Source organism: Pinus tabuliformis, chromosome 8, assembly GCF_031772625.1.
Source record: "Pinus tabuliformis cultivar Carrire ecotype Pingquan chromosome 8, CPIR1, whole genome shotgun sequence".
In the NCBI taxonomy this organism is placed as follows: Eukaryota; Viridiplantae; Streptophyta; class Pinopsida; order Pinales; family Pinaceae; genus Pinus; species Pinus tabuliformis.
Genome location: NC_142294.1, coordinates 1,695,215,819 through 1,695,228,898, shown reverse-complemented (window position 1 = coordinate 1,695,228,898; position 13,080 = coordinate 1,695,215,819). Strand labels below are relative to the sequence as shown.

General features: G+C 40.1%; 1 protein-coding gene across 1 annotated transcript; it reads left to right on the top strand.

The window, feature by feature from the left end:
- Positions 1-1,622: 1,622 nt before the first annotated feature.
- LOC149242779 (uncharacterized) lies at positions 1,623-5,933 on the top strand. Its single transcript, XM_089371008.1, has 2 exons — positions 1,623-2,330; positions 2,778-5,933. Exons 1-2 carry the CDS (start codon positions 1,623-1,625, stop codon positions 5,931-5,933), a joined length of 3,864 nt encoding a protein of 1,287 aa, XP_089227134.1.
- The last annotated feature ends 7,147 nt before the right edge of the window (positions 5,934-13,080 follow it).

Below are 13,080 nucleotides of genomic sequence, written 5' to 3'. Positions count from 1 at the left end.
CCCCGGGGGGGGGGGGGGGGGGCGGCAAAGCCCTCCCCCTCACAACACAGCAAGGAACCTGAAGTAACATTTGGAACGCTGGATCCGAATATTCTGAGCAAAGGAAAGAAGCAAACTCAGGGTGACAGTGACAAACCTGAAGAACAGGAGACCCAGACGACTGAACCTCCAGTCACCTCCTCCACCTGCCGACCGGTGGCCAAGATCAGACCGCGCATAGAACTATCCGGCGAAAAGATTGAAAGTCGGATCCAGTTCATGACAGACCATGCAGTCATCGGCAAATTTATAGGGTTCTGGCCAACAGAACGAGCCCTAAATGGTTGGATCGCGGCTAAATGGAAGCCAAAGGGAGATGTCTCCCTTCAGTTGGGACCGAAGGGCTTCTTCACTGCTATCTTTTATTGTCTAGAAGACAAGTTCAGAATCCTGGGAGGGGGTCCGTATTTCTTCAACTCAGCTGGTCTCTATATCACAAACTGGAAACCCCGATTCAACCCTGATAAGGAGGATCTCACATGGGCTCCGATCTGGATCAGGTTATATTCGCTCCCTGACGAATATTGGGAAGAGGACAACCTGAAGCGCATAGGAGATGGAATAGGACAATATATCAGAGCATCGGAGGACACAAAAACCCGTAAGTATATATCCTATGCAAGAATCTGTGTCTTTATTCGTCTTAATGAAGCTCTTCCTGACTCTATAACCCTAGCGCACCGCGATGAGGAATGGACGCAGGCCCTAGACTATGAACATGTGTCGTTCCGATGTCGAAGATGTCATGCATTAGGGCACTTGTTCAGGGACTGTCCCCTCATTGCTAAAGCAAGCCCGCAGGAAACATCGGACCCTCCCTCACATGATGGCTTCACCCAAGTCTCCTACAGAAAGCGCACTCAGAAAAAGCCCCAAAATGCCTCTAAGCCTCAGCAGCCCAAATCCCATAACCCTGGTTCTAAGAACAGCTTTGAATCTCTCAGAGATCTCCCTGAAAACATAGTCATACCTGATAATATCAACCCCACCAGCCCATCTTCCTCCTCCCACCCCCTCCCCTCCACTTCCCTTCCCAATTCAAAGACTCCCATACAAATCCCGACCATCCTCAGCAAGTGCCAGACTGATCCAGAGAAAACTCCGATGGAAACGGAGAAGAATGAGACATTGGCTACCATTATAATCTCAGAAGGAACTCAAGAAGACACGAATCAAACTCATATCATGGAAGTAGAGCCTGAAAGCATTGATCTCCATGGACTGGACATTATTGGGCTAGAGCTAGCTTGTAGAAAAGAGGCGTATCACTCTATTTCAGAAACTGAGATAGAAAAGCTGGAAGAAGTACTCTCTAGAGCCTTCCACCAACAGCAATTAGGCATTCAACCTGGAAGTGATTGGGATAGCAACCAGCGTCCGTCGGACTCCAAAAAAAGAGGGAGAAAAACAGATCTTCAGAGAACAATGGAGGTAGGCAAAATCCTGGTGGACTCAGGGAGATATGCAAAGCTCACGAAGTACTTCAGCCCTACCCAAACTAGTTACCCATGAAGCTGATCTCTTGGAATTTACGCGGGCTCAATAGCCCGAATAAATCGAGAATGTTAAAAAACATGATCAAGATGGAAAAACCGCAAATGTGTTTCTTCCAAGAAACCAAATGCAACAGTCAAACGCTGGGACGAATACTTTCAAAAGCCTGGCCCGGCTGCCGCTCAGTAGCCGTAGATGCAACAGGAGCCTCGGGAGGGCTCGCGATTGCCTGGAACACTCAGGCAATCGCGCTCACTGACTTTCATGCCTCTCATCATCTCATTCAAGCTGCCTTTCATATCTTAGGCACCAAGGTTCATGGTAACCTATCCAATGTCTACTTTCCTCAGGAGGGAGGAAACAAAAAAGTCCTTCTCGATACCATTGAGGCGCTGAATGCCAATAGGCAATATCCACTTTGGATAGTTGCAGGCGACTTCAATATGATTACCAAAATAGAGGACAAAACAGGAGGACGATCCAGATTAGAGCCCGAAGCAGAACACTTCAAGGACTTCATCCGCAATGCCTCGCTCATTGACATGCCTTTTTGCAATGGGACTTACACATGGAGTAATCACCGAGGTGGAAAGAATCAGATCGTGTCTAAATTAGATCGCTTTCTGATCTCAGACAATGCGATCCATTTAGGTGGTGACTTCACGGCGGAGATTCTTGCTCACTCGGGATCGGATCACTGGCCAATTGCTTTACGATGGCAAAGACCAGGGGATAGCACCAAAAAACCGTTTCATTTTGAGGGCTTCTGGTTGACGCATCCAGCATTCAAGGACTTTGTCAGAACCATATGGACCTCCTTCGTCCCACCTGAAGGCTCAAGGATGTACCAGCTACAGCAAAAAATGCGCTTCCTAAAAAGCCACCTTAAACGATGGAATCGGGAAACCTTTGGGAATATTTTTGAAGCACAACAAGATCTAAATCAGGAGCTCAAGGATCTACATCAAACAATAATCAACACAGGGCACACGGAAGCAACCATGCGCAGAGAGCAACACATCTACAATCAGCTCGAGGAACGAAGAAAACAAGAAGAAATTTATTGGAAACAAAAATCAAGAATCAGATGGCTAAAAGAGGGGGAACGCAACACTAAGTTCTTTCACAACACAACGGTGCAAAGAAGGATGCACAACAAAATACCTTTCATCAAAAGTCCAGAAGGGATCAAGGAAGAAGAACATGAAAAGATTGAGGAAATCCTCATCAATCATTTCAAACAGGTACATCAGGAGCCGACGGTGGACAGGAAGCATGCGATTGAAAAGATCACAAACAACATTCCCAAGCTTGTCACAGAGGAGCACAATGAACTGCTGATGCGCCCAATTCTCATGCATGAAGTGGATGAAGCAATGGCACAGCTCAAAGAAGGTAAAGCCCCTGGACCTGATGGCTTTACTTCTACTTTTTTTCATGCTTTCTGGGATTTAATTAAAATAGAGGTCTGGCAAATAGTTGAAGAGTCCAGGGCCCTTCGCTGGATGCTCCCCTCCCTTAACTCCACCTTCATAGCTCTTATCCCCAAAGAGGAAAACTCCTTAACTCCTGATAAATTCCGACCCATAGCCCTCTGCAATGTCCTTTACAAGGTCATATCCAAAGTTATAGCGAACAGGCTCAAACCTCTGCTACCCATGCTCATATCCCCGGAGCAGTCAGGATATGTAGAAGGTAGACAGATCATGGATGGGATCATCCTATCGCATGAAATCATTCACTCTCTCCAGTCATCCAAACAAGCTGGTAGGCTTCTTAAAATTGACCTGTCCAAAGCTTTCGACAAGCTCAGCTGGACTTATATTAAGCACATGATGAAAGCCTTTGGTTTCTGTGATTCTTGGATAAGATGGATCATGAGCCTCATCTCATCCTCCCATTTCTCTATCCTTGTCAATGGGTTACCCTCCCGGCCCTTCAAACCCTCCAGAGGTATAAGGCAAGGAGACCCCCTGTCACCTTTCCTCTTTGTTTTAATGGCAGAAGGTTTAGGCCGGCACATCAAGCAAGCCCTGCTCTCCAATCAGCTTAAAGGGATATCCATTCATAATACCGCAGCCTCCTCTCATCAGCAATTCATAGACGACACCATGCTCTACGGTTATCCTTCAGCTCAAGAAGCCTCTAATCTAAAATCCCTGCTTGACGACTTCTCTAATGCCTCTGGAACTCAGGTCAATAACTCCAAATCTCAAGTCTTTTTCTTCCATACCCCTCCGTCTGTAAAACGAGCCGTCTCCCAAATCCTGGGTTTCCAGCCTGCCTCTCTACCTTCCTCGTATCTGGGGGCCCCCCTTACAGCCTCGGCCATAAAGCAGCCGGCATGGAGAGCTCTTTTAGAAAAGCTTGAGGCCAAACTCAGTCTTTGGACCAATCGATCCCTAAATCTGGCTAGTCGGGTAGTGCTTCTCAAGGCGGTTTTGCAGGCCATGCCGCTCTATCTTTTTTCTATTTTAGCCGCACCCAAATGGGTTCTTAAGAGACTGAGAAACATGCAACGCGACTTTCTATGGGGAAGTACTGCCACCAACCGTAAATGGGTACTGGTCAAATGGGACACTGCTTGCAAACCCAAGAACAAAGGAGGAATTGGGCTTCGGGACCCTGAGCACAGCAACACAATCATGACAGCAAAAATATGGTGGCAGTGGGTGACAAATCCAGAGAAATTATGGGCCAAAATATGGACTGCCAAATACACCAACAGCATGCCCCAAGCAGAGCTCATCAGATTCACTCCTACTATCAATGGGTCTCTTATATGGAATGCAGCTAAACAACATCATCAGCTCATTCAGAAGCACAGCTTCTGGGAAGTACGGAATGGACACAATGCTAGGTTCTGGAATGATGCCTGGAACCAGATGCCTAAACTTTCAAATGTTCTCCCTGCTACAATCATTCCTCACAGCCAAGAGCAGCAGCAAGCCACGGTGCACCAATTCTGGACACAGGAAGTGGAAAACGGGATCAGGAAATGGCAATCAGGCAATCGAATCACCAATAGCACAAATCCTCAGGAAACATTGGCATTAGAGAATGAGTTAAATAAAAGAAGAATCAGACAGGAAAACAATGAGGACATCCTCAGATGGGGTTACCAAACCAAAGGGACATATACCACCTCAGAAGCCTACACTCTGTTGGGCAACTCCCCCATAAAACCAGACCCCCTATGGGATAGAATATGGAGCTTCAGAACCTGGCCAAAAATCTCTCATTTCCTCTGGCTAGTTGGGCACAAGAAGATTCTTACCTGGGACAAGTTAAGAAAACGCAATTTTCATGGACCTTCCAGATGCCATAACTGCTCCCAAAATGAGGAAACGTTGCAGCATCTTCTCCAAACCTGCTCAATCGCCACTCACTTTTGGGAAAAGGTAGAATTCAAATGCCAAAGGAAAGGACGGGAAGCTGAAGGCATCATCAGCACCATTCGCCAATGGCCCAAAAGACCTTATAAGTGTGAGATACTCAACCACTTGTGGAATCTTATACCAGGCATTCTAGTATGGAATATATGGAAGGAGAGGAACAGGCGAATATTCAAAAATCAAAGCAGAACTAATGACAGCATCTGGAATAGCATACACAACAACCTGCAAGAAACCATGCTACTGAAAACTTGGAGTAAAGAGGATCTTCCCACAACAGATAAAGAGCAAAACATCCTAAACAACTGGATGCTGCAGTTGCCACAAGAGTCGACCATGCATCAAACGGTGAAACGCAAAGGAAAGGAGAACCAGAGATGGAAGGCCCCTCCCATAAATACATACAAACTTAATTTCGACGGGGCCTCAAAAGGCAACCCGGGGCCAGCAGGCTTTGGAGGCATCATAAGAAATCACGAAGGCTCACTCATACAGGCCTACTTCGGAAACATGGGGTGGGATACCAACAACTCGGCGGAGTTGGAAGGCATGTGGCAGGGGATCCAGACAGCAAAACGACTCAACCTTCAACCGCTTATCGTGGAAGGAGATTCTCAAATCCTCATAAATATGGCTACTCGTATTCAGAATGGCTCCCAAGCCAGGAAGGTGGCAGATAGTTGGAGATTAGAAGCCAGGTTGAGCAACTTTGCCCAGGAATTGCGCAGTCACAATGCCCTCTCCTTCAATCACACCAAAAGAGAAGGTAACAAGATCGCGGATCTCATGGCAAACATTGGCGTAGATTGCAACCAGGCCTTCCAAGAAGGAAATTTGGACATCATCCTGAATAAGCAACAGAAACAGGAGTGTGAAAACATACTCCACAAGGATGTTGAATCCCCGGATGCGGGTGATGACGTGGTGAGGGAGGACGAGCCACATGCCCTGCATGTGCCGCCTCGTGGTTATCCTTATGGAGCTGGTTCGACCGTCATTCCATAGTGGTTCTGCACACACGCGAAGGAATTCATGGCAGTTAATGAGCCGGGACGGATTGCAGTTAATGTTCTGGGGAAGAGGAAGCTCGGAACTCGATTACAGCAGACAATGGGGGAGCCTTGGCAAGTTAAATCCAGGCGAATGTGGGAGCCGAGGAAGAAGGAGCCGAGGAAGGCCAGAAACTCCGCCGCTGTGCACGATTTGGTATGCCGCTGTAACTTGTGGTGTGGCAATCAGCAGTGGTGGAAATTCACAGGCTCTCTGGTTCAGTGGGAGGTTCGAAGGGGCAATTTGCACACAGAGGGAGGGTGCTTGGCAATTGAATTGGTCAGTGCATGCGAGGGAGGCAACGAAGCAAACATGGTTAAATTGCGGGAGAGGCAGCCAAGTAGACGAGGACCAGGAAGAGGGTCCTCCTCTCGAACTCCTGCAGCAGACGAACACCATCATTGCTGCTGTTGCTACTGCCACAGGAGGGCCAGAGCAACGCAGCTCCCGTGTGGGCAATTTCTGGAAGTGGGCAGTTCGAGCGAGGGAGGGCCACTGCTGCCTGCGTTTGGCTCTGTGGTTTTCACCTTGGGTGGCTCACGGGATACCACAGGAGTCAATGCCCATATCTCTGTTATGTTTACAAGAATTCCTGAACCTGTCGAGGCAGGCGCACCAGAGGGCATGGTGGAGAAACCTTCAGAGGGGGCGAGCAAGGAAGCAATGGAGAAGCTGCCAGAAAGTTTGGACAAAGAGGATGATGGCAAGGGTAGCGTGGAGGAGCTGCCGCCGGTTGAGCAAGGAGGTTTGGGAAAGGAGGCGGACAAAGACACCGGACCATACTTGGGGCCGGCACCTCCAGGCGTGGACGAGGACAGATGGAAGGCCATGTGGGCAGGTGTCCCGGAAGGAAGGGGATGGTGCTACGTGGTGGAAGACCCAAGCCTTAGCGAGGAACCAGGCAGCGAGCCCCAAATTCACTCAGTCCCTCCTCTCGCCACCAGAAGCGACGACCAAGGCCCCTGCGGGTAAGTCGGTCATGGCAACAACTGTGCGTCGGTCTAGTTGGAATTTTCTGAGTCTGTCTATCTGGCCCATGTATGAAGGGTTCAGCTTTACTTTTCTTTACTGTTATGTTCAGTCAGTCACGGTCGATAGCCCCTGCGTGGGCAGCAATGGTTTTGTTTATAGCAATGAAACGTTATAGGTTGTTGATTTTCTCTGCTTCTGTACCTCCAGAAGCAATGGTTTTTTGGAAATACTCTGTTAGCTTGATTAGTCGCCTAAGGGATAATTCTGGTTCAGTCGGTGCTGCCCCTGCGAGGGAGCTTCTTGTTTCAGAGTCTAACCTTTCCAAGGTGCATCTGCTGGCCTTGGAATGCCTGCATTACTGTCTGTAATTTGATTTTGTAAATATAATAGAAACTTTTAGATAGTCTTTTAACGACAAAAAAAAAAAAAAAATAACTAAAAAATATTCAATTTATTTTATAATGATTCACTTTTACAGTACAAGAGAAATGCACAAGTTATGAAATAACTTGAATTTGTATGAAATTTTTCAAAAAGTAACTTAAAAGAAAAAGTCAACTTAAGAGCTCTTACTAAATAAAGCAACTTTTAGCCAAGTGAGTTAGTGCAAAACACATAACAATAATAGTGAAGGAGGATGGGTTTTTTGTTGTTGTTGGAGCCCCACCTTGAAGTATTTTCTTACCAAAAAACTACGCTCATCCAAAAGTAAACAATAGTTTACAAAGAAAATGGTCCAAAACTCAACAAAATGGGGTTAGATCTCGTTAAATTGCCTAAAAAATGCAAGTTTTCTATCAATTTTTTATTTACATTTTCACATAAAATAAATGACAAATATCAAACCTAGGCAAGAAATCACTTTCTGCTTTGCTTTTGATTTGTCGAGATAACAAAAATTGTATTCCAAAGAGTATATATAGACTGAAAAGAGCAGCAAACCAGAAATATAAATAGAAAATAAAAAATGAAATTTTCTTTACAAAAGAAAAGGAATATTCAAACTATATTCCTCTGTATCTAATGAAAAAGGTTGTATATTTTGTAAATAGACACATTTTCAAATGAAATGAAAGTCGTTCACTAAAAGAAGCACTATGAATGAAACATAGCATTCTATTCAAGCAAAAAATATATAGAAATAACATATATATATATATATATATATATATATATATATATATATATATATATATATATATATATATATATAATGGAAATACAGGCTTAAGATATCAATCAACGATAAGAGAAACTCTTCAAATGTGCACCTAATATCTTCATCAATAATAGGAGAAACTCTTCAAATTCACTTTAATACCATGCTTGGGAAAACTTGGTATTCCATACATGATGAACACTTGTAGTAACCATTCAAATAACTAGATAAAATATCATAATGCCAATATTGTTATGTTGTTAAAACCATCTAAGAGTGTAACAGTCCACAACCCTAGCAAACGTGGCCACTTGAGACAATTTTATCAATGCAATTTTTTTTTTTTACAGAAGAGAGTTGTCACAATCAATCATTATTCTTGACCCCCATTTCTCTTTAAATAGATAACATGGACCAATTGTGTGTTAAGCCACAAATAAGTAGTTATTAATATCAAGGAGAATATGAGTCAATAGATCACTCTGTGTCTAGAACATATCATGACTGTCAGATTACTATATGCAACTAATGCATACTAAAGAAACATAATAAGAAGGAAACTTTTACCTAATAAACAAATTAGACCAAGTTGAACTTAACTAACTCCAATGTGTCTAAATATTTTGATAATATACACATGAGTATTTGAATACTCCAACACTTTCGAGTAGGTACCTTACATCTATAATACATACATTAATTATTTTAGAGTTTCTTTCCAACTTATACATTGTGGGGCAGATGATATTCAAATATTAAGAAACTAATGATGCTAAAACATTGATAGATCATTTACAGGGTCATTATTCCATCGTGAACAATTATTCATACAAAGGAGAATAATGAAGAGCTCGAATTCTTACTATTACTAAAAAAGTAAATCTTCAATAATTTATTTTCCTCAAACATGGGATTTGAGGTTAAAAAAGAAAATTTAAAGTATATTTTACTCCTTTTGAGCTTTCTATTTATTACAAGTAAAAATAATAAGCAAATTTCAAGATAAATTACTACAATTTATTATAATTTGTTTATCACATAGTTGTAATTTAAGAAAAATAAACGAAAACAAATATTCATTGTTGAATATTGAAAAGAACATTATGATAACTAGTAATTTAAAACAAACAACATAGATCCATAGTTCCATCCTAATTTTAGGTCTTTCAAGTGATATGCTAAATCAAATCTCTAGACATGCGAACAGTTCCTTAAATTTTGCATTCAAAAATAGATTTACATCTAGAGAGATTAGAGTCCTCTTAACAATTGATAGATGTAGAGTTAAAATGGATCTAAGCTAACACTTAATACATTTAGAGTTAAAACGAATCTAAGCTAGTTATATTGACTTTGTTTAAAACATAATTTCTAATTTTCTTATACATATTTATCTATTAAAAATTTATATACATATTTTAATTCTGGTTTATTGACATTATTAAATATTTGGTTATTGTATATCAACCAATAAGTTATTCTAATTCTCTTAACTAAATATACTATTTTAAACTAATAACTTTATTAAAAATGTCATTAAATATCATTAATTTTAAATATTTTTAAATAAAATATTTGTTTTTAGTCAAACTATATATTTAAAAATAATCATATTCCACTTCAGCACATTTAAAGGAAAAATAAATTTACTAATACCTTTATCAACATCAATACTTTTCTAGAAAGCTACATCAACTATATTCTACCAAAACATTATAACAGAAAGCTACATCAACTATATTCTACTAAAACATTATAATTAACAATTTAACAGAATCTCAAAAATCAATAACGATATCCAAAAAAAATCTACACCAAAAAATAGAATATCCATTCATATTTAATATAAATCATTATCACATTGACCACAACCACACATGCTTAATTATTTGTAATGCATATTCAATGCATATTGTTTTCTCCATATGTTGGATTTCAGAAAAGAAAAGAAGCTCGATACGACCATGTGAAGTCCATGTGAAGTGGAGGTCCACTTTTTAGAGATAACGATGTTTAGCTTGAATTTATATAAAGAAATGTATATAGTATATATTACATCAACCGTGTGTTATATTGCAATTATTAATTATTGGTTCAAAAATAAATATATTTTCAAGCTATTTTTATTGAATATTAATAAAACTGTGGAATTGTTTTCAACTCATACCTAATTCAAAAAAATGTTAACATATGTGAAAGGTGAATTCTATTAAGTTTTACCACGTTTTATAACTAAAAAAGCAAATTAGGTTAATATTTTAATAAGCAAAATAATAAAATTTTAAACAAATATTGATTACTCGTTACCAAAACATTGTTTATAAATTTTCATAAACTTGAAGAATCTAAGAGCTTGATTCTTTCTCCATAAACATTTACATTAAGGTGAGTTGTTGATAACATCCTTTCCATAAGGAAGTTGGTGTGAGTCAAAAAGGAAAATAATGATACCCTCCGTTGCTTCTAAAGTAGGTACTAGTTTCACTTATATATCTCCATAAACATTTACATTAAAGTGAGTTGGTGATAACATCCTTTCCATAAGGAAGTTGGTGTGAGTCAAAAAGGAAAATAATGATACCCTATACTAGTTTCACTTATATAGTTTAGGGAGTGCACACGGTGGAGTTAGTTATGATTTATTAACCCACAGGTAATTGAAGATGATGGTGAATGTCATGTCTATCTATATGAGTGTTATTATGTTTTTCACTACTAGGAAAATTATTGATGGTATATTAGTTTATACGTGCTAGGAGGGCGATGGATGGCAATTGAAAGATCTCAATTAATTATACCTTCCATTTCCTTTCACCCCTTTTGAGCTCATTCATCTCAACATGTAAACAACATTAGAATTAATGGTGGGCCATTGTACATTTGATCTAGTAAGGTTTGTGAGGTGTGAGAAAGTAAAAAACTAAACCAAATAAGGGTCCATCTAAAGTGGATTGATAGTTGCACCTAATTCTACAAAATAAAGAGACAAAAAAGAGAATCCAATGGTAAAATCTAAAGAAAATGCATTTAATTAGGGCATCTAAGGTGTTGTACCATGAATTAAGAAATATGACAAGAAGTGGAGACCCTAATTTGTTGGAAGGGTAGTTCTAATCATCTAGCATCATGGTTAGGACAAGAATGGGAGACACAAACTCACTCAAGCATGGTTCGAGGGACCTCCATTGTACCTTCAAATGTTTATAAAAATGGGATAAGGTGACATAGTGAAATGCCTATATCCCTTCTCTCATGTGGAGATAGTACAAAAACAAGTGATGGGCATGAGGGGTAGTAACATTAACCCCTTAATTCCTTCCTTGAGGTGACAATGGTTGGAGAATTTTCCGTACCCCTTAAATTCCATCAACCTAGGAAGTGTCCACTCGAAGCACCTTCCAAAACCACACCATGGATTTTGGTTCATTGGAAAGATTCAAGTATGGTCTTGAACTACTCTCTTCCATGAAGTAGGTGTTCCTCATTCAAAAACGCATCCTCATTTCCATTTTATCTTTTGTAGAGTTATTATAGATGACATGTGGATTAAGGACACTCCTTCAAATCCATTAAGGAAATCCTTGAGTTAGTTAATGATTATATCTATTACGGGTAAGGAAAATGCTTCTTTACTATGAAGGGTGTTAATGATTAGTAGTAAGTTCCCTATCACTATCATGCTACTATTGTGATTTTGGATATAATATTTAGCCCTTGGGAGTTTGCAAGGGATCAACCTCTTGATTTATTTCCATGACTATCACCCTTGTGTACACTTTTTCTTGTTATCTTTTGTGTCCCATGACAACGTCATCCACCTCTCCCTTGAGCTTATTGTCTGTAGATTCCCTTCCAATTCTCCACTAAAGAAAAGGATATTCCATTTCCTATATATTTTCCACTATACCATTTCTTCTTCTCCTATTATTAGTTTCCAACATCTCCACATGGCATATATAACAATGGAATTAGTAATGTTGGAGATTAATTTAGGTGATTTCCAAGATAGATGGTATTGTAAAAATGAAGAATAAATGGAAGTGATCAATTCCCCTTCCTTTGGTTACTAACATTTCTTCTATAAGTGATCAATATAAGGTTGTTACCTTCATGGGAAGGATCTCTTCCTGTTAGAAGATTTGGTGATTTCTTATCAACCAGAATTTCAAATTTATAAACATGGGGAGGGTTATCCAAGCACATGAAATGGAGCATTTTCTTTCATTTTGCCAAGGTATTCATTATTATAGGTTACAAGTAACTACCACCAATGTGTAGGGAGATGAAGGTCACGCTACAAGTCCTTAGTGGTTAGTTTCTACATTTATTTTTAAAATGATAATGCAAACATAGATGGGGGGGGTATGTTTCTTGCATGGGGTTACATAGTGTGCCTTAGGATGGGCGTTGGATTATTCACTTTCTCAAGTTCTCAATTGTCAGGAGATTATTGTGGGGAAGTAACTATAATAAATCTTTAACCTTTAATGACTTGTTTCCAAGCCAAATATTCCTCCATATCTTTAATATAGTGGGTTTCTCATCTTGCTAGGTATGTGTTATATTCTTTGCACAATTACCCATACATGTTTTACATTGTGCTAGCCACAACAACAATGGGGTCATAGAGGAGGCAACAAGTCCCCATTTTTAGAGGGGTCATAAGGGGGCGAAGCTCCTTTTATAGGGAAGTATAGGGGTAGTGCCCCTTAAAAAAATGAAAATAAAAAAATAAGCAATTTGTTTCATCCATTTTGGTGGTTTCTGGTACATGGTTTTCACTTTTAACAATTTAGTGGTGCGTGATGGTTTATCCCACGATTTTTAATTCTATTTAAGGAAGTATGGTTGTGTTATAATCTAGGGTAAATGGATTGAAATATTATGGATTTCGGGAGTTACATATTGTATTGTAATACTACAAAGTAGAAGGTGATGAAAATCTTTCTAGCTTTCCCACTTTTGGTTTAC

What these genes read in the sequence shown, in the direction of transcription:
- LOC149242779 (XM_089371008.1), top strand. Translation starts at nt 1,623, where the DNA reads ATGGAAAAACCGCAAATGTGTTTCTTCCAAGAAACCAAATGCAACAGT. An exon ending in ATCCAGCATTCAAGGACTTT is followed by an intron (nt 2,331 to 2,777) that starts GTCAGAACCATA and finishes CATTTCAAACAG; the next exon opens with GTACATCAGGAGCCGACGGT.